Source organism: Dreissena polymorpha, chromosome 4, assembly GCF_020536995.1.
Source record: "Dreissena polymorpha isolate Duluth1 chromosome 4, UMN_Dpol_1.0, whole genome shotgun sequence".
Lineage (NCBI taxonomy): Eukaryota > Metazoa > Mollusca > Bivalvia > Myida > Dreissenidae > Dreissena > Dreissena polymorpha.
In genome coordinates, this window is record NC_068358.1 from 44,708,760 (window position 1) to 44,732,129 (window position 23,370).

At 33.5% G+C, this 23,370-nt stretch overlaps 1 protein-coding gene across 10 annotated transcripts in view; it reads right to left on the minus strand.

Annotated features, from left to right (window-relative positions):
• LOC127877726 (uncharacterized) overlaps positions 1-22,344 on the minus strand; it is a 42,866-nt gene extending 20,522 nt beyond the window's left edge. The window contains exons 1-2 of one of the 10 annotated variants that reach the window (XM_052423904.1): positions 22,229-22,344; positions 10,102-10,281 (exon numbers count right to left, since the gene is read on the minus strand). Coding sequence is in view for 2 of the 10 variants with exons in the window: in XM_052423900.1 (XP_052279860.1) it covers positions 7,265-8,191 (927 nt within the window). In the remaining 8 variants the exon portion in view is untranslated. Of the gene's footprint in view, positions 1-7,201; positions 8,318-10,101; positions 10,652-10,997; positions 11,114-21,332; positions 21,890-22,228 lie in introns of those variants that run through there. The other 9 variants (XM_052423905.1, XM_052423896.1, XM_052423903.1 and 6 more) reach the window with 9 other exon arrangements.
• Between the last annotated feature and the right edge of the window lie 1,026 nt (positions 22,345-23,370).

The following is a 23,370-nucleotide window of genomic DNA, read 5'->3' on the forward strand; positions in this document are numbered from 1 at the left end:
GTTCAAAAATTGCAAATTTGTAAAATTTGAACTTTGCGTCTGTTTGATCGTAAACTTTATTCAGATGCGAAACGTAAAAAATAAACGACAAAAACATGCAAATTTCATATTTTACAAATTTGCAATTTTTTTTTAAAGGATGCTACCAGACCAATGTATCGAGCTTTTCGAGCTGTCATTGAGATGTATTCATTGTTACACAAAGTAATCATATTTGTACAGTCCCAGACATGGAAATAAAAATTTAAAAAATTGCAAATTTGTAAAATTTGAACTTTGCTTCTTTTTAATGGTAAACTTCAGATGCGAAACGCAAAAAAATGAACGACAAAAACATGCAAATTTTAATTTTTACAAATTTGTAATTTTTATTTTAGGAAGCTATAAGGGGAATGAATGTATCGAGCTTTTCGAGCTGTCATTGACTTACCTTCATTGCTACACACAAAATAATCACATTTGTACAGTCCCTGACATGCAAATAAAAAAAAGTTCAACAATTGCAAATTTGAAAAATTTTAACTTTACTCCTTTGTAATGGCCAAAACCATTCATTCTGATGCGAAAACACAAATAATAAGCGTCCAAATCATGGATATTATCATATTTGTACAGTCCTGGACATGCAAATTTAAAAAAGTTGAAAAATTGCAAATTTGTATAATTTGAACTTTGCTTCTTTTTGATGGTAAACTTTATTCAGAAGCGAAACGCAAAAACTGTTTGCAATTTGCGTTTTACGATGCTATAAAAGCGATGTATCGAGCATTTCGAACGTTCATTGAGTTGTATTCATTGCTACACCCATCATAATGATATTTGTACAGTTCAAAACATGCACATAAAACAGTTCAAAAATTGCAAATTTGCAAATTTGAACTTTGCTTCTTATTGATGATAAACTTTAATCAGATGCAAAACGCAAAAAACAAACGACCAAAACATCCAAATTTTACAAATTTGCAATTTTTGCTTTAGGATGCTATCAGAGCAATGTATCGAGCTTTTCGAGGTGTCATTGAGTTGAATTTAATGATACACACAAAATAATCATATTTGTACAGTCCCAGAACTGGAAATAAAAAAAGTTCAAAAATTGCAAATTTGTAAAATTTGAACTTTGCTACTGTTTGATCGTAAACTTTATTCAGATGCGAAACGTAAACAAATAAACGACAAAAACATGCAAATTTCAAATTTTACACAAATTTGCAATTTTTTTTTGAGGATGCTATCAGACCAATGTATCGAGCTTTTCGAGCTGTCATTGTGTTGCATTCATTGCTACACACAAAAAAATCATATTTGTACAGTCCCAGACATGGAAATAAAATTTTAAAAAATTGCAAATTTGTAAAATTTGAACTTTGCTTCTTTTTAATGGTAAACTTTATTCAGATGCGAAACGCAAAAAAATGAACGACAAAAACATGCAAATTTTACATTTTACAAATTTGTAATTTTTATTTTAGGATGCTATAAGGGGAATGAATGTATCGAGCTTTTCGAGCTGTCATTGAGTTTCCTTCATTGCTAAACACAAAATAATCATATTTGTACAGTCCTAGACATGCAAATTAAAAAACTTGAAAATTTGCAACTTTGTTAAAATTTAACTTTGCTCGTTTTTTGGTTAAATGGTAAACTTTATTCAGATGCGAAATGCAAAAAATAAATGTCAAAAACATGTAAATTTAAAATATTATAAATTTGCAATTTTTGTTTTAGGATGCTATCAGAGCAATGTATCGAGCTTTCCGAGCTGTCATTGAGTTGCATTCAATGCTACACACAAAATAATCATATTTGTACAGTCCCAGACATGAAAATAAAAAAGTTCAAAAATTGCAAATTAGAAAAATATGAACTTTGCTTCTTTTTGATGTTAAACTTTAATCAGATGCGAAACGCAAAAACTAAACAACAAAAACATGCAAATCCAAATATTACAAATTTGCAGTTTTTGTTTTAGGATGCTATAAGAGCAATGTATCGATCTTTTCGAGCTGTCATTGAGTTGCATTCATTGCTACACACAAAATAATCATATTTGTACAGTTCCAGACACGCAAATTAAAAAAAAAATAGAAAATTTGCCATTTTGTAATATTTATACTTTTCTTCTTTTTGATGTTAAACTTTATTCAAAAACATGCAATTTTCAAATTAAACAGATTTGCAATTTTTGTTATAGGATGCTATTAGAGCAATGTATCGAGCTTTTCGAGCTGTTATTGAGTTGCATTCAATGCTACACACAAAATAATCATATATATTTCCCAGACATGCAAATAAAAAAAGGTTGAAAAATTGCAAATTTTTTTAATTTGAACTTTACTCCTTTTTTATGGCCAAAAGCCTTCATTCTGATGCGAAAACACAAATCATAAACGTCCAAAACATGGATATTATCATATTTGTACAGTCCCAGAAATTGCAAATTAAAAAAAAAAGAAGCAAAGTTCAAATTTTACAAATTTGCAATTTTTCAACTTTTTTTAATGGTAAACTTTATTCAAAAGCGAAACGCAAAAAATGTTTGAAATTTTCGTTTTACGATGTTATAAAAGCGATGTATCGAGCTTTTCGAACATTCATTGAGTTGTATTCATTGCTACACACACAATAACGATATGTGTACAGTTCCAAACATGCAAATAAAAAAGTTTAAAAATTGCAAATTTGTAAATTTGAACTTTGCTTATTTTTGATGATAAACTTTATTCAGATGCAAAACGCAAAAAACAAACGACAAAAACATCAAAATTTCAAATTTTACAAATTTGCAATTTTTGTTTTAGGATGCTATCAGAGCAATGTATCGAGCTATTTGAGCTGTCATTGAGTTGCATTCATTGCTACACACAAAATAATCATATTTGTACAGTCCCAGACATGCACATTAAAAAGGTTCAAAAATTGCTTATTTGTAAAATTTGAACTTTGCTTCTGTTTGATCGTAAACTTTATTCAGATGCGAAATGTAAAAAATGAACGTCAAAAACATTCAAATTTCAAATTTTACAAATTTGCATTTTTTGTTTTAGGATGCAATAAGAGCAATGTATCGAGCTTTTCGATCTGTCATTGAGTTGCATTCATTGCTACACACAAAGTAATCATATTTGTACAGTTCCAGACATGGAAATAAAAAACGTTCAAAAATTGCCAATTTGTAAAATTTGAACTTTGCTTCCTTTTTGATGGTAAACTTTATTCAGATGCGAAACGCAAAAAATAAACGACCAAAACATGCAAATTTCAAATTTAACAAATTTGTATTTTTTGTTTTAGGATGCTATTAGAGGAATGTATCGAGTTTTTTGAGCTGTTATAAATGTATCGAGTTTTTTGAGCTGTTATAAGGGGAATGAATGTATCGAGCTTTTCGAGCTGTCATTGAGTTACATTCATTGCTAAACACAAAATAATCATATTTGTACAGTCCCAGACATGCAAATTAAAAAAATTCAATAATTGCAAATTTGTAAAATTTGAACTTTGCTTCTTTTTGATGGTAAACTTTATTCAGATGCGAAACGCAAAAAATAAACGACAAATTTAAAATTTTACAAATTTGAAATTTTTGTTTTAAAATGCTCTTATAAGAGCGATGTATCGAGCTTTTCGAGCTGTCATTGAGTTGTATTCATTGTTTCACACAAATCAATCATATTTGTAGAGTCACAGACATGCAAATTAAAAAAATGTTAAATAATTGCAAATTTGTAAAATTTTCGAGGTGTCATTGAGTTAAATTTAATGCTACACTCAAAATAATCAATATTTGTACAGTCCCAGAACTGGAAATAAAAAAAGGTCAAAAATTGCAAATTTGTAAAATTTGAACTTTGCGTCTGTTTGATCGTAAACTTTATTCAGATGCGAAACGTAAAAAAATAAACGACAAAATCATGCGAAATAGAAGCGAAACGCAAAAAATGTTTGCAATTTGCGTTTTACGATGCTATAAAAGCGATGTATCGAGCTTTTTGAACGTTCATTGAGTTGTATTCATTGCTACACACATCATAATGATATTTGTACAGTTCCAGACAGCAAATAAAACAGTTCAAAAATTGCAAATTTGTAAATTTGAACTTTGCTTTTTTTTGATGATAAACTTTATTCAGACACGAAACGAAATAAACAAACGACAAAAACATCCAAATTTCAAATTTTACAAATTTAAAATTTTTGCTTTAGGATGCTATCAGAGCAATGTATCGAGCTTTTCGAGGTGTCATTGAGTTAAATTTAATGCTACACACAAAATAATCAATATTTGTACAGTCCCAGAACTGGAAATAAAAAAAAGGTCAAAAATTGCAAAGTAGTAAAATTTGAACTTTGCGTCTGTTTGATCGTAAACTTTATTCAGATGCAAAACGTAAAAAAATAAACGACAAAAACATGCAAATTTCAAATTTTACAAATTTGCAATTTTTTTTGAGGATGCTATCAGACCAATGTATCGAGCTTTTCGAGCTGTCATTGAGTTGCATTCATTGCTACACACAAAATAATCATATTTGTACAGTCCCAGACATGGAAATAAAAATTTAAAAAATTGCAAATTTGTAAAATTTGAACTTTGCTTCTTTTTATTGGTAAACTTTATTCAGATGCGAAACGCAAAAAATGAACGACAAAAACATGCAAATTATAAATTTTACAAATTTGTAATTTTTATTTTAGGATGCTATAAAGGGAATGAATGTATCGAGCTTTTCCAGCTGTCATTGAGTTACCTTCATTGCTACACACAAAATAATCACATTTGTACAGTCCCTGACATGCAAATAAAAAAAAGTTCAACAATTGCAAATTTGTAAAATTTTAACTTTACTCCTTTGTAATGGCCAAAACAATTCATTCTGATGCGAAAACACAAATAATAAGCGTCCAAATCATGGATATTATCATATTTGTACAGTCCTGGACATGCAAATTTAAAAAAGTTGAAAAATTGCAAATTTGTATAATTTGAACTTTGCTTCGTTTTGATGGTAAACTTTATTCAGAAGCAAAACGCAAAAACTGTTTGCAATTTGCGTTTTACGATGCTATAAAAGCGATGTTTCGAGCATTTCGAACGTTCATTGAGTTGTATTCATTGCTACACCCATCATAATGATATTTGTACAGTTCAAAACATGCAAATAAAACAGTTCAAAAATTGCAAATTTGTAAATTTGAACTTTGCTTCTTATTGATGATAAACTTTAATCAGATGCAAAACGCAAAAAACAAACGACCAAAACATCCAAATTTTACAAATTTGCAATTTTTGCTTTAGGATGCTATCAGAGCAATGTATCGAGCTTATCAAGGTGTCATTGAGTTGAATTTAATGCTACACACAAAATGAACCCCCATCCAAGCATTTTGTGCTGGATGGAGGGGCATTATTGGAGAATGGCCGGAGGCCGAAATATACAAGCATATCACTCTAGTGACCCGCAAAATAGTCGCACTTTAAAGGTCAAAAAATGACCTTACACCACGTGACCCAACATACATATAAGCTCGAGATCCACGTGCAAATCTCATAGTTTTAAAGAAATTTATGTTGGCTTCTTAGAAAAACAACAAATAAACATATGCATATTACATTATAAGAAAAAAGCATATGTTAATCCTCATTTTAACTTAATATTGTGTAAGTATTGTTACACAAACTCCAAGGACTAGTAAATATTTTTCAATAAAACAGGGTGGGCGTAAGAGGGAGGGTGCTTGTATATTTCGGCCTCCGGCCATTCTCCAATAATGCCCCTCCATCCAGCACAAAATGCTTGGATGGGGGTTCATTATTTTCGATGGCCTACGGCTCTCATATACAAGCATGTTTAAAGTGAAGACAACATAAATATAACCATGTACATTTAATTCACTTCAAATGCCACATACAGTCTATATTACTTTGCTTCATATACTCAAGCATCATCTGAACATAACAATATTGAAATGTTGAGCATTATTATGCAGAAAGAGATATAAATCAAACTAGAAATGGCGCGGCAGAGGCCGACGCGTATCCCCACGCCGAATGTTTGACCTAGGTGTGCCCCAGGGTTGGTAATGGGGCCATGCATAGCTGAGATTGACCGTATTGTCATAAGAGAAGTTCATCATCAATTAGAAGTGAATTGGTGTAGAAATGAAGAAGTTATAGTAAAAGGCAATTTTGGGTGGGTGTGACATATGTGGGCAGGGCGCCCCAGGGTTGGTAATGGGGCCATGCATAGTTGAGATTGACCGTATTGTCATAAGAGAGGTTCAGTATCAATTTGAAGTGAATCGGTGTAGAAATGAAGAAATTATAGTAAAAGGCAATTTTGGGTGGGTGTGGTCTATGTGGGCGGGGCGCCCCAGGGTTGGTAATGGGGCCATGCATAGTTGAGATTGACTGTATTGTCATAAGAGAAGTTCAATATCAATTTGAAGTGAATCGGTGTAGAAATGAAGAAATTATAGTAAAGGCAATTTTGGGTGGGTGTGGTCTATGTGGGCGGGGCCCCAGTGTTGGTTATGGGGCAATGCATAGTTGAGATTGACCCTAATGTCATAAGAGAAGTTCAGTATCAATTTGAAGTGAATCCGTGTAGAAATGAAAAAATTATAGTAAATGGAATTTTTTGGTGGGTGTGGCCTATGTGGGCGGGGCCCCAGTGTTGGTTATGGGGCAATGCATAGTTGAGATTGACCCTAATGTCATAAGAGAAGTTCAGTATCAATTTGAAGTGAATCCGTGTAGAAATGAAAAAATTATAGTAAATGGAAATTTTTGGTGGGTGTGGCCTATGTGGGCGGGGCGCCCCAGGGTTGGGAATGGGGCCATGCATGGTTGAGATTGACCGTATTGTCATAGGTGAGGTCCAGTATCAATTTGAAGTGAATCGGTGTAGAAATAAAGAAGTAAATGTAAAATAACCTAAAAAAATGAGTGATAATTTCTGACGCGGCCCCACCCCAACCCCTATAACTTTTGACCCAGGGGTCAGATCAAAATTCCAAATAGTGCAGGGTCGCACATATGCTCATAGCTACCATGTGTGTAAATTTCAAGGTTCTAGTGCTTTTAGTGTAGGAGGAGATAGTGGCCAGGACGGACGGACAGACGGACGGACGGACGGACGGACGGCGGAGATCACCACAATATCCCCACCTTTTTTTCAAAAAGCGTGGGGATAAAAACAATTCTGCTTAAAAAACAAATCATAATATATAAACATATTGAATTTAATATGTTTAAATCTTATTACCGTGAATTCAATACACAATTCTGGTAGTTACTTTCAATATGATCGTTTTGCACATCTCTAAGATAAAAAACCTTGAAATTTTTGGCTGAAGACCAATTAGCGGTCTTCAGAATTTCAGACATTTTACACCCAGCCCTAGAAGCTGCAGATGATGAAGCTCCCCGATAAGAATGAGCTTTATATTTAACAATGTCTATTCCTGCTAACAAAAGTACATTCTTTAACCAACGAGCCAAAGTGCTTGAAGAGACTTCTTTATAATTTTTAAAGAAACAAACAATTGACAATCTTTTCTCAAAGACTGTGTACATTTCAAGTAATACTTCAATGTCAAAACTGGACATAACTCCTGTTCCTCGTATGAACATAATTTTATAACTAAAATTTTGACCTGGTTTAGTGGTTTTCAACTGATCACCACAATCAAAAATTGCAACATCTTCCTTTATACACAAATGGTTAATATTCAAAGCCTTCAGAGACTGCGCTCTTGCTGCCGTACACAGAGCTACTAAAGACACAAGTTTAAATGTTACAAGTTTCAATGAAAGGGATTGTAATGGCATCCATTTTGCAATAACATTTAATACCTTTCCTACATCCCAAGTGAAAACATACCTAGGTTTTGGAGGGATCTCTCTATTAAGACCCTTCATAAATCTATTTAGTATATTAAAATTCAAAACAATGTTAGGATTTAAAATCTTGACCGTCTCTAAAATCACTGACTTATGACAACTTATAACACTATACGATTTTTTCAACTGTTTTAAATAAAGCAAATACGATATTATGTCACTTTCAAGCGGTTTAATGGAATTGCACATCCGGAGATTACACCACATATGCCATCGTGTCCATGCGGATGAGTACTGTTTTCTTGTTCCTGGCCGCCAGCTTTGAAAGACTGAGTCGATAGCCATTTGCGGAATGCCAAAATTCTGCAATTCTCTCCGGAGACAATCGCTCCAACCAACTGCAGATGTTTTTTCATTGGATGCAACTCGTTGTTGTGAGGAAGGGTAAGTAGGTCCTTGTGTCGAGGCAACCTGACAGGAATAGAAACAAGTGAGTCCAAAAACAATGGAAACCATGTCTGGTTAGGCCATAATGGACATATTAACAATGCTGCTTTAACCTGATCCTCCTTTATTTTATTCAACACCATGCCGAGTAAACGAAATGGCGGGAAGATATAGGGTTTCCATTTTGACCAATCTAAAGAGAAAGCATCAGTATATAAGGCTTCAGGATCTGGGGTCCATGATACATAGTTAGCCAATTGTTTATTTAATCGAGATGCAAAAACATCTATGTTTGGAATCATCAACTGTGAAAACAATCTTTCAGTCACTGATGTTTTTAATTTCCATTCAGAGGTATCTGAAAAAATTCTAGAAAAATAATCTGCCTGAATATTGCAGATGCCTGGCAAATGAAAAGCAGAAAGATATATATCTCTTTTAATGCACCGTTTCCATATCTTTTTCGTTAATTTGTCCATTTCTTCAGAATTCATACCACCCATATTATTAATATATGATATAGCTGTGGTACTGTCACTCTGTATGGCTACATGAATACATGTGTTATTGCAAAGCCAGGTCTTCAAAGCAAAGAAAATTGCAAGCAACTCCAAATAATTAATATGAAAAAATGATTCTTCGCTTGACCAACGCCCACCAGAAGCTTGCTTTGTGTCAATAAAAAATGAGCCATAACCTTCACATGAAGCATCCGTTTGTATAGTGAAAGATATACGGTCTGGTCTTATTTTCCTGCCAATTTTTGAACCAATGTTCATGACCCACCAATGGATTTGTTTTTGTGCTTTTTCATCCAGAGTCATAATTGACTCAAAATCTGTTGTAACTTTTAATGCCTGAACTTTACATCTTTCTAAAGTTCTATAATGGAGTGGTCCTTCTAATATTGCAAAAAATGTACTAATTATCAAGCCAATAAAGGACGCTAGATCTCTTATCTTTACCAGTTTCTTTGTCAATAAATGTTCGCCAAAACTTTTTACTTTACAAATTTTATTTTCAGGCAGAAAATCCATGAACAAGACCGAATCAATTATGTAACCAAAATAGGTTATTCTTTGAGTAGGAATTTTTACTGACTTTTCATCATTTATGAGAAATCCTAAAGATTCCAATTTTTTACTCATCATGTCCATGTTGGTTCTACATATTTCCTTTTCTCCATGCATATTGATACTATCATCAATATAGTATGAACATCTAATGTCCATTTTTCGGAAAAAGGCATACACTGGCTTTAATACCTTGGTAAAACAATAAGGAGCTGAGCTTAAACCAAAACAGAGACACACAAAATTATATAATTTATTCCTCCACTCAAATTTTAGATATTTAAAATATTGTTTGTCAATAGGTATTGACCAATATGCCTTTTTTAAATCCAAACTTGTGAAAAAATCAAGTGTTGTACTAATTCCAACACAAATGGAAATGTTTCTTGTTTAAATTTTTTAATAATGAACAAATTCATTTAGACTTCGTAAATTTATTATCGGTCGAAATTCTCCATTTGGTTTTGGAACAAGAAAAATATTTGAAATAAACTCATTACTTTCATGAACTGTTGGAGTAATAGCCCCATCCTTCAACATATTTTCAACTTCATTATCAATTAATATTTTTTCATAATCATTAAATGAAATTTTATTTGGAGGTTTCTTTTGATATGGAGGATTATCAAATACAATTCTGTATCCTTGTATGGTTTCAAGTACCCATTTATCTGATGTTATTGTCAACCATTCATTGTAACAAGCCTTTAATCTATCAGAATTGCTTTCAATTACCTTTATTTTGAAGACCTTGGCTAGTTTGGGGATTGAGGTGCAGCTGTGCTAGACTTCTTCTGTTTGAAGTCATGTCTATGGCCGAACTGCCCATACTCGGTCACTGCCGCCTGTCTGTTGGAGCCATATGTTCCACGACCATATGGGCGAGCCCTCCATCTTCCAGTGCCCCGTCGGCCCCTAATAGGACCAAGAGAAGTGGGTTTTATCATGGGATATTTCCCAACTCTAACGCTAGTTTCACACTTTTTCAGTTCTTTACTCACATCATCACCAAACAAGTAATTTGTAATAGGTGTATTGATATTGCAAATACTTGCATATTTTTGTTTAAGGAAAGGTCTCAACAAATACCTTCGCCGAACACTCATATTAAATTGGACTTGACCAAGCATTGTCAATGAATCTGCAATGAGTGTTTTTATTTCTTGAACTTTGCCAATATGTGGCTTTAAGAGTTTAGCCAATGTTAAAATGGGTATCATACCCGCAGTAACCAGATTCTGAGTATCCCGTAATAAACGGTCAGTGGTTTGAACCCTACGTTGACGTGCGAGATCACTGACCGCAGTGGGGCTCTCTGCGGGGACTTTCTAGTTATCTCGTATTCGTCATTCGACCCCGAATCACTCAAATTACTTGTATCAGATTTGGTATGAACTGAATTGTATTCACTGTGGTCAGAGAGAGACAAGACATCGTCTTGCTTACCACTTCTCTTGCGCCTTGACATCGTCAAGAAAAAATGTGGGCTTTAAAGAAAAGCCTACAAGTACAATTCAACACAAGTTGAATAATACGTACGTACTATATTATAGTAAATAAACAAAACAACACCATTAACAATTCGCGTTTGAATTTCAAAAAATTCAAGAGCATGCCACGTGGTCACTTACCAAACCAATGTTTAGCTGTGTTGAAGAACCTGCGACCGGGTTCGCTAAAATGACTATGAGATTTGCACGTGGATCTCGAGCGTATATGTATGTTAGGTCACGTGGTGTAAGGTCATTTGTAAGGTCATTTTTTGACCTTTAAAGTGCGACTATTTTGCGGGTCACTAGAGTGATATGCTTGTATATGAGAGCCGTAGGCCATCGAAAATAATAATCATATTTGTACAGTCCCAGAACTGGAAATAAAAAAAGTTCAAAAATTGCAAATTTGTAAAAATTGAACTTGCCTTCTGTTTGATCGTAAACTTTATTCAGATGCGAAACGTAAAAAAATAAACGAAAAAAACATGCAAATTTCAAATTTTACAAATTTGTAATTTTTTTTTGAGGATGCTATCAGACCAATGTATCGAGCTTTTCGAGCTGTCATTGTGTTGCATTCATTGCTACACACAATAAAATCATATTTGTACAGTCCCAGACATGGAAATAAAATTTTTAAAAAATGCAAATTTGTAAAATTTGAACTTTGCTTCTTTTTAATGGTAAACTTTATTCAGATGCGAAACGCAAAAAAATGAACGACAAAAACATGCAAATTTTAAATTTTACAAATTTGTAATTTTTATTTTAGGATGCTATAAGGGGAATGAATGTATCGAGCTTTTCGAGCTGTCATTGAGTTACCTTCATTGCTAAACACAAAATAATCATATTTGTACAGTCCTAGACATGCAAATTAAAAAACTTGAACAATTGCAACTTTGTTAAAATTTAACTTTGCTCGTTTTTTTTATGGTAAACTTTATTCAGATGCGAAATGCAAAACATAAATGTCAAAAACATGTAAATTTAAAATATTATAAATTTGCAATTTTTGTTTTAGGATGCTATCAGAGCAATGTATCGAGCTTTCCGAGCTGTCATTGAGTTGCATTCAATGCTACACACAAAATAATCATATTCGTACAGTCCAGACATGAAAATAAAAAAGTTCAAAAATTGCAAATTAGAAAAATATGAACTTTGCTTCTTTTTGATGTTAAACTTTATTCAGATGCGAAACGCAAAAAATAAACAACAAAAACATGCAAATCCAAATATTACAAATTTGCAATTTTTGTTTTAGGATGCTATAAGAGCAATGTATCGATCTTTTCGAGCTGTCATTGAGTTGCATTCATTGCTAAACACAAAATAATCATATTTGTACAGTTCCAGACATGCAAATAAAAAAAAAAATTGAAAATTTGCAATTTTGTAATATTTATACTTTTCTTCTTTTTGATGTTAAACTTTATTCAAAAACATGCAATTTTCAAATTAAACAGATTTGCAATTTTTGTTATAGGATGCTATTAGAGCAATGTATCGAGCTTTTCGAGCTGTTATTGAGTTGCATTCAATGCTACACACGAAATAATCATATATATTTCCCAGACATGCAAATAAAAAAAGGTTGAAAAATTGCAAATTTTTAAAATTTGAACTTTACTCCTTTTTTATGGCCAAAAGCCTTCATTCTGATGCGAAAACTTAAATATGATTAGAATAAAGGGGTTTACCATCACAATCGTTTTGTTTTAGGATGCTATAAGAGCGATGTATCGATTGTGATGGTAAACCCCTTTATTCTGATGCGAAAACACACATAATAAACGTCAAAAACATGGAAATTTCACATTTTACAAATTTGCAATTTTTGTATTAGGATGCTATAAGAGCAATGTATCGAGCTTTTCGAGCTGTCATTGAGTTGCATTGATTGCTACACACAAAATAATCATATTTGTACAGTCCCAGACATGCAAATTAATCAAAAATTGAAAAATTGCAAATTTGTAAAATTTATGCTTTGCTTCTTTGTGATGCTAAACTTTATTCAGATGCGTAACGCATACAATAAACGTCAAAAACATGGAAATTTCAAATTTTACAAATTTGCAACTTTTGTTTTAGGATGCTATAAGAGCGATGTATCGATTGTGATGGTAAACCCCTTTATTCTGATGCGAAAACACACATAATAAACGTCAAAAACATGGAAATTTCACATTTTACAAATTTGCAATTTTTGTATTAGGATGCTATAAGAGCAATGTATCGAGCTTTTCGAGCTGTCATTGAGTTGCATTGATTGCTACACACAAAATAATCATATTTGTACAGTCCCAGACATGCAAATTAATCAAAAATTGAAAAATTGCAAATTTGTAAAATTTATGCTTTGCTTCTTTGTGATGCTAAACTTTATTCAGATGCGTAACGCATACAATAAACGTCAAAAACATGGAAATTTCAAATTTTACAAATTTGCAACTTTTGTTTTAGGATGCTATAAGAGCGATGTATCGATTGTGATGGTAAACCCCTTTATTCTGATGCGAAAACACACATAATAAACGTCAAAAACATGGAAATTTCACATTTTACAAATTTGCAATTTTTGTATAAGGATGCTATAAGAGCAATGTATCGAGCTTTACGAGTTGTCATTGAGTTGCATTCATTGCTACACACAAAATAATCATATGTGTACAGTCCCAGACATGCAAATTAATCAAAAATTGAAAAATTGCAAATTTGTAAAATTTATACTTTGCTTCTTTGTGATGCTAAACTTTATTCAGATGCGTAACGCATACAATAAACGTAAAAAACATGGAAATTTCAAATTTTACAAATTTGCAACTTTTGTTTTAGGATGCTATAAGAGCGATGTATCCATTGTGATGGTAAACCCTTTATTCTAATGCGAAAACACACATAATAAACGTCAAAAACATGGAAATTTCACATTTTACAAATTTGCAATTTTTGTATTAGGATGCTATAAGAGCAATGTATCGAGCTTTTCGAGCTGTCATTGAGTTGCATTCATTGCTACACACAAAATAATCATATTTGTACAGTCCCAGACATGCAAATTAATCAAAAATTGAAAAATTGCAAATTTGTAAAATTTATACTTTGCTTCTTTGTGATGCTAAACTTTATTCAGATGCGTAACGCATACAATAAACGTCAAATACATGGAAATTTCAAATTTTACAAATTTGCAACTTTTGTTTTAGGATGCTATAAGAGCGATGTTTCGATTGTGATGGTAAACCCCGTTATTCTAATGCGAAAACACACATAATAAACGTCAAAAACATGGAAATTTCACATTTTACAAATTTGCAATTTTTGTATTAGGATGCTATAAGAGCAATGTATCGAGATTTTCGAGCTGTCATTGAGTTGCATTCATTGCTTCACACAAAATAATCATATTTGTACAGTCCCAGACATGCAAATTAATCAAAAATTGAAAAATTACAAATTTGTAAAATTTATACTTTGCTTCTTTGTGATGCTAAACTTTATTCAGATGCGTAACGCAAACAATAAACGTCAAAAACATTGAAATTTCAAATTTTACAAATTTGCAACTTTTGTTTTAGGATGCTATAAGAGCGATGTATCGATTGTGATGGTAAACCCTTTTATTCTGATGCGAAAACACACATAATAAACGTCAAAAACATGGAAATTTCACATTTTACAAATTTGCAATTTTTGTATTAGGATGCTATAAGTGCAATGTATCGAGCTTTTCGAGTTGTCATTGAGTTGCATTCATTGCTACACACAAAATAATCATATTTGTACAGTCCCAGACATGCAAATTAATCAAAAATTGAAAAATTGCAAATTTGTAAAATTTATACTTTGCTTCTTTGTGATGCTAAACTTTATTCAGATGCGTAACGCATACAATAAACGTCAAATACATGGAAATTTCAAATTTTACAAATTTGCAACTTTTGTTTTAGGATGCTATAAGAGCGATGTATCGATTGTGATGGTAAACCCCTTTATTCTAATGCGAAAACACACATAATAAACGTCAAAAACATGCACATTTAAAATTTTACAAATTTGCAATTTTTGTTTTAGGATGCTATTAGAGGAATGTATCGAGTTTTTTTAGCTGTTATTGAGTTGCATTCATTGCTACACACAAAATAATCATATTTGTACAGTCCCAGACATGCACATTAAAAAAAGTTCAAAAATTGCTTATTTGTAAAATTTGAACTTTGCGTCTGTTTGATCGTAAACTTTATTCAGATGCGAAACGTAAAAAAATAAACGACAAAATCATGCGAAATAGAAGCGAAACGCAAAAAATGTTTGCAATTTGCGTTTTACGATGCTATAAAAGCGATGTATCGAGCTTTTTGAACGTTCATTGAGTTGTATTCATTGCTACACACATCATAATGATATTTGTACAGTTCCAGACAGCAAATAAAACAGTTCAAAAATTGCAAATTTGTAAATTTGAACTTTGCTTTTTTTTGATGATAAACTTTATTCAGACACGAAACGAAATAAACAAACGACAAAAACATCCAAATTTCAAATTTTACAAATTTAAAATTTTTGCTTTAGGATGCTATCAGAGCAATGTATCGAGCTTTTCGAGGTGTCATTGAGTTAAATTTAATGCTACACACAAAATAATCAATATTTGTACAGTCCCAGAACTGGAAATAAAAAAAAGGTCAAAAATTGCAAAGTAGTAAAATTTGAACTTTGCGTCTGTTTGATCGTAAACTTTATTCAGATGCAAAACGTAAAAAAATAAACGACAAAAACATGCAAATTTCAAATTTTACAAATTTGCAATTTTTTTTGAGGATGCTATCAGACCAATGTATCGAGCTTTTCGAGCTGTCATTGAGTTGCATTCATTGCTACACACAAAATAATCATATTTGTACAGTCCCAGACATGGAAATAAAAATTTAAAAAATTGCAAATTTGTAAAATTTGAACTTTGCTTCTTTTTATTGGTAAACTTTATTCAGATGCGAAACGCAAAAAATGAACGACAAAAACATGCAAATTATAAATTTTACAAATTTGTAATTTTTATTTTAGGATGCTATAAAGGGAATGAATGTATCGAGCTTTTCCAGCTGTCATTGAGTTACCTTCATTGCTACACACAAAATAATCACATTTGTACAGTCCCTGACATGCAAATAAAAAAAAGTTCAACAATTGCAAATTTGTAAAATTTTAACTTTACTCCTTTGTAATGGCCAAAACAATTCATTCTGATGCGAAAACACAAATAATAAGCGTCCAAATCATGGATATTATCATATTTGTACAGTCCTGGACATGCAAATTTAAAAAAGTTGAAAAATTGCAAATTTGTATAATTTGAACTTTGCTTCGTTTTGATGGTAAACTTTATTCAGAAGCAAAACGCAAAAACTGTTTGCAATTTGCGTTTTACGATGCTATAAAAGCGATGTTTCGAGCATTTCGAACGTTCATTGAGTTGTATTCATTGCTACACCCATCATAATGATATTTGTACAGTTCAAAACATGCAAATAAAACAGTTCAAAAATTGCAAATTTGTAAATTTGAACTTTGCTTCTTATTGATGATAAACTTTAATCAGATGCAAAACGCAAAAAACAAACGACCAAAACATCCAAATTTTACAAATTTGCAATTTTTGCTTTAGGATGCTATCAGAGCAATGTATCGAGCTTATCAAGGTGTCATTGAGTTGAATTTAATGCTACACACAAAATGAACCCCCATCCAAGCATTTTGTGCTGGATGGAGGGGCATTATTGGAGAATGGCCGGAGGCCGAAATATACAAGCATATCACTCTAGTGACCCGCAAAATAGTCGCACTTTAAAGGTCAAAAAATGACCTTACACCACGTGACCCAACATACATATAAGCTCGAGATCCACGTGCAAATCTCATAGTTTTAAAGAAATTTATGTTGGCTTCTTAGAAAAACAACAAATAAACATATGCATATTACATTATAAGAAAAAAGCATATGTTAATCCTCATTTTAACTTAATATTGTGTAAGTATTGTTACACAAACTCCAAGGACTAGTAAATATTTTTCAATAAAACAGGGTGGGCGTAAGAGGGAGGGTGCTTGTATATTTCGGCCTCCGGCCATTCTCCAATAATGCCCCTCCATCCAGCACAAAATGCTTGGATGGGGGTTCATTATTTTCGATGGCCTACGGCTCTCATATACAAGCATGTTTAAAGTGAAGACAACATAAATATAACCATGTACATTTAATTCACTTCAAATGCCACATACAGTCTATATTACTTTGCTTCATATACTCAAGCATCATCTGAACATAACAATATTGAAATGTTGAGCATTATTATGCAGAAAGAGATATAAATCAAACTAGAAATGGCGCGGCAGAGGCCGACGCGTATCCCCACGCCGAATGTTTGACCTAGGTGTGCCCCAGGGTTGGTAATGGGGCCATGCATAGCTGAGATTGACCGTATTGTCATAAGAGAAGTTCATCATCAATTAGAAGTGAATTGGTGTAGAAATGAAGAAGTTATAGTAAAAGGCAATTTTGGGTGGGTGTGACATATGTGGGCAGGGCGCCCCAGGGTTGGTAATGGGGCCATGCATAGTTGAGATTGACCGTATTGTCATAAGAGAGGTTCAGTATCAATTTGAAGTGAATCGGTGTAGAAATGAAGAAATTATAGTAAAAGGCAATTTTGGGTGGGTGTGGTCTATGTGGGCGGGGCGCCCCAGGGTTGGTAATGGGGCCATGCATAGTTGAGATTGACTGTATTGTCATAAGAGAAGTTCAATATCAATTTGAAGTGAATCGGTGTAGAAATGAAGAAATTATAGTAAAGGCAATTTTGGGTGGGTGTGGTCTATGTGGGCGGGGCCCCAGTGTTGGTTATGGGGCAATGCATAGTTGAGATTGACCCTAAGAGAAGTTCAGTATCAATTTGAAGTGAATCCGTGTAGAAATGAAAAAATTATAGTAAATGGAATTTTTTGGTGGGTGTGGCCTATGTGGGCGGGCGCCCCAGGGTTGGGATTGGGGCCATGCATAGTTGAGATTGACCCTAATGTCATAACAAAAGTTCAGTATCAATTTGAAGTGAATCCGTGTAGAAATGAAAAAATTATAGTAAATGGAAATTTTTGGTGGGTGTGGCCTATGTGGGCGGGGCGCCCCAGGGTTGGGAATGGGGCCATGCATGGTTGAGATTGACCGTATTGTCATAGGTGAGGTCCAGTATCAATTTGAAGTGAATCGGTGTAGAAATAAAGAAGTAAATGTAAAATAACCTAAAAAAATGAGTGATAATTTCTGACGCGGCCCCACCCCAACCCCTATAACTTTTGACCCAGGGGTCAGATCAAAATTCCAAATAGTGCAGGGTCGCACATATGCTCATAGCTACCATGTGTGTAAATTTCAAGGTTCTAGTGCTTTTAGTGTAGGAGGAGATAGTGGCCAGGACGGACGGACAGACGGACGGACGGACGGACGGACGGACGGACGGCGGAGATCACCACAATATCCCCACCTTTTTTTCAAAAAGCGTGGGGATAAAAACAATTCTGCTTAAAAAACAAATCATAATATATAAACATATTGAATTTAATATGTTTAAATCTTATTACCGTGAATTCAATACACAATTCTGGTAGTTACTTTCAATATGATCGTTTTGCACATCTCTAAGATAAAAAACCTTGAAATTTTTGGCTGAAGACCAATTAGCGGTCTTCAGAATTTCAGACATTTTACACCCAGCCCTAGAAGCTGCAGATGATGAAGCTCCCCGATAAGAATGAGCTTTATATTTAACAATGTCTATTCCTGCTAACAAAAGTACATTATTTAACCAACGAGCCAAAGTGCTTGAAGAGACTTCTTTATAATTTTTAAAGAAACAAACAATTGACAATCTTTTCTCAAAGACTGTGTACATTTCAAGTAATACTTCAATGTCAAACTGGACATAACTCCTGTTCCTCGTATGAACATAATTTTATAACTAAAATTTTGACCTGGTTTAGTGGTTTTCAACTGATCACCACAATCAAAAATTGCAACATCTTCCTTTATACACAAATGGTTAATATTCAAAGCCTTCAGAGACTGCGCTCTTGCTGCCGTACACAGAGCTACTAAAGACACAAGTTTAAATGTTACAAGTTTCAATGAAAGGGATTGTAATGGCATCCATTTTGCAATAACATTTAATACCTTTCCTACATCCCAAGTGAAAACATACCTAGGTTTTGGAGGGATCTCTCTATTAAGACCCTTCATAAATCTATTTAGTATATTAAAATTCAAAACAATGTTAGGATTTAAAATCTTGACCGTCTCTAAAATCACTGACTTATGACAACTTATAACACTATACGATTTTTTCAACTGTTTTAAATAAAGCAAATACGATATTATGTCACTTTCAAGCGGTTTAATGGAATTGCACATCCGGAGATTACACCACATATGCCATCGTGTCCATGCGGATGAGTACTGTTTTCTTGTTCCTGGCCGCCAGCTTTGAAAGACTGAGTCGATAGCCATTTGCGGAATGCCAAAATTCTGCAATTCTCTCCGGAGACAATCGCTCCAACCAACTGCAGATGTTTTTTCATTGGATGCAACTCGTTGTTGTGAGGAAGGGTAAGTAGGTCCTTGTGTCGAGGCAACCTGACAGGAATAGAAACAAGTGAGTCCAAAAACAATGGAAACCATGTCTGGTTAGGCCATAATGGACATATTAACAATGCTGCTTTAACCTGATCCTCCTTTATTTTATTCAACACCATGCCGAGTAAACGAAATGGCGGGAAGATATAGGGTTTCCATTTTGACCAATCTAAAGAGAAAGCATCAGTATATAAGGCTTCAGGATCTGGGGTCCATGATACATAGTTAGCCAATTGTTTATTTAATCGAGATGCAAAAACATCTATGTTTGGAATCATCAACTGTGAAAACAATCTTTCAGTCACTGATGTTTTTAATTTCCATTCAGAGGTATCTGAAAAAATTCTAGAAAAATAATCTGCCTGAATATTGCAGATGCCTGGCAAATGAAAAGCAGAAAGATATATATCTCTTTTAATGCACCGTTTCCATATCTTTTTCGTTAATTTGTCCATTTCTTCAGAATTCATACCACCCATATTATTAATATATGATATAGCTGTGGTACTGTCACTCTGTATGGCTACATGAATACATGTGTTATTGCAAAGCCAGGTCTTCAAAGCAAAGAAAATTGCAAGCAACTCCAAATAATTAATATGAAAAAATGATTCTTCGCTTGACCAACGCCCACCAGAAGCTTGCTTTGTGTCAATAAAAAATGAGCCATAACCTTCACATGAAGCATCCGTTTGTATAGTGAAAGATATACGGTCTGGTCTTATTTTCCTGCCATTTTTTGAACCAATGTTCATGACCCACCAATGGATTTGTTTTTGTGCTTTTTCATCCAGAGTCATAATTGACTCAAAATCTGTTGTAACTTTTAATGCCTGAACTTTACATCTTTCTAAAGTTCTATAATGGAGTGGTCCTTCTAATATTGCAAAAAATGTACTAATTATCAAGCCAATAAAGGACGCTAGATCTCTTATCTTTACCAGTTTCTTTGTCAATAAATGTTCGCCAAAACTTTTTACTTTACAAATTTTATTTTCAGGCAGAAAATCCATGAACAAGACCGAATCAATTATGTAACCAAAATAGGTTATTCTTTGAGTAGGAATTTTTACTGACTTTTCATCATTTATGAGAAATCCTAAAGATTCCAATTTTTTACTCATCATGTCCATGTTGGTTCTACATATTTCCTTTTCTCCATGCATATTGATACTATCATCAATATAGTATGAACATCTAATGTCCATTTTTCGGAAAAAGGCATACACTGGCTTTAATACCTTGGTAAAACAATAAGGAGCTGAGCTTAAACCAAAACAGAGACACACAAAATTATATAATTTATTCCTCCACTCAAATTTTAGATATTTAAAATATTGTTTGTCAATAGGTATTGACCAATATGCCTTTTTTAAATCCAAACTTGTGAAAAAATCAAGTGTTGTACTAATTCCAACACAAATGGAAATGTTTCTTGTTTAAATTTTTTAATAATGAACAAATTCATTTAGACTTCGTAAATTTATTATCGGTCGAAATTCTCCATTTGGTTTTGGAACAAGAAAAATATTTGAAATAAACTCATTACTTTCATGAACTGTTGGAGTAATAGCCCCATCCTTCAACATATTTTCAACTTCATTATCAATTAATATTTTTTCATAATCATTAAATGAAATTTTATTTGGAGGTTTCTTTTGATATGGAGGATTATCAAATACAATTCTGTATCCTTGTATGGTTTCAAGTACCCATTTATCTGATGTTATTGTCAACCATTCATTGTAACAAGCCTTTAATCTATCAGAATTGCTTTCAATTACCTTTATTTTGAAGACCTTGGCTAGTTTGGGGATTGAGGTGCAGCTGTTCTAGACTTCTTCTGTTTGAAGTCATGTCTATGGCCGAACTGCCCATACTCGGTCACTGCCGCCTGTCTGTTGGAGCCATATGTTCCACGACCATATGGGCGAGCCCTCCATCTTCCAGTGCCCCGTCGGCCCCTAATAGGACCAAGAGAAGTGGGTTTTATCATGGGATATTTCCCAACTCTAACGCTAGTTTCACACTTTTTCAGTTCTTTACTCACATCATCACCAAACAAGTAATTTGTAATAGGTGTATTGATATTGCAAATACTTGCATATTTTTGTTTAAGGAAAGGTCTCAACAAATACCTTCGCCGAACACTCATATTAAATTGGACTTGACCAAGCATTGTCAATGAATCTGCAATGAGTGTTTTTATTTCTTGAACTTTGCCAATATGTGGCTTTAAGAGTTTAGCCAATGTTAAAATGGGTATCATACCCGCAGTAACCAGATTCTGAGTATCCCGTAATAAACGGTCAGTGGTTTGAACCCTACGTTGACGTGCGAGATCACTGACCGCAGTGGGGCTCTCTGCGGGGACTTTCTAGTTATCTCGTATTCGTCATTCGACCCCGAATCACTCAAATTACTTGTATCAGATTTGGTATGAACTGAATTGTATTCACTGTGGTCAGAGAGAGACAAGACATCGTCTTGCTTACCACTTCTCTTGCGCCTTGACATCGTCAAGAAAAAATGTGGGCTTTAAAGAAAAGCCTACAAGTACAATTCAACACAAGTTGAATAATACGTACGTACTATATTATAGTAAATAAACAAAACAACACCATTAACAATTCGCGTTTGAATTTCAAAAAATTCAAGAGCATGCCACGTGGTCACTTACCAAACCAATGTTTAGCTGTGTTGAAGAACCTGCGACCGGGTTCGCTAAAATGACTATGAGATTTGCACGTGGATCTCGAGCGTATATGTATGTTAGGTCACGTGGTGTAAGGTCATTTGTAAGGTCATTTTTTGACCTTTAAAGTGCGACTATTTTGCGGGTCACTAGAGTGATATGCTTGTATATGAGAGCCGTAGTGTGGTGGAGACCGGTTCGACTTGGCCGTTCGGACCCCATATGCGGTGACTTCTGGGAAATGGTCTTCAGTTCCGGTTCTGATATTCTGACGATAGAGTTGTTTTACGTTCTCCTTGGGAATCCAAGATATCCTGGGTGATCCTCACTTCAAGTGATTCAAGCCAGCAACAAAGCGTAAGTACAGCTAATTATCTATTGTCTGATTTACAATAAATGGCGCTGCGAGCAAAAACTCTATACGTATTTTGAATTTCTAATTGGCCATTATTAACAAAGTAAATTGTCAGCCATCTTGAATTTTATTTAACAACATTTCTGTTTGTCTGTTATTTTAAACATTTGTTAAGTAACTTTAGGTCATATAGTCCCTATTTACCCTAATATTAAAATAGTATTACGCCTTTTTCCGGAACTCAGGCTAATTACTATATTTTTAAGTGTGTTTGAAACTTTCAGATATCGTCGAACAGCGTACTATCGAACCGTGTAATTGCATTCTAAATTTAGTCTTTCTGTAAATAGTTATCTCCCTGTTGTTCAATTGTATTTCATATTTGGTTTTCCACTAACGTTGTCGTATTTCAAGCAAAGGCAAGTCATTATCAACTGTATTATATTCAAATTTGGGAATTTTTTACTTTCGTTTTCTTAAACGTAAACACTGGAGGCTACACTACAGTAAACACGTTTAAGAAATATATATTTTCTTCTCAGTTAACTTTAACACAACTTCTGTATAAACTGCTGTGCTTTGTCGGCTGGTCACTTGGGGTAATTATTCACTCGGTGAATGTTGTTCACTTGGTGATATTTTGTTTCACTACGTGATTTATTTCATGTGGTGAATTTTGTTTCACTTAGTGACTTTTATCTGTTCAGTGACAGTAACATCACTTGGTGATATTGTAATCACTCGGTGATATTTTCACCTAATAATACTTTGT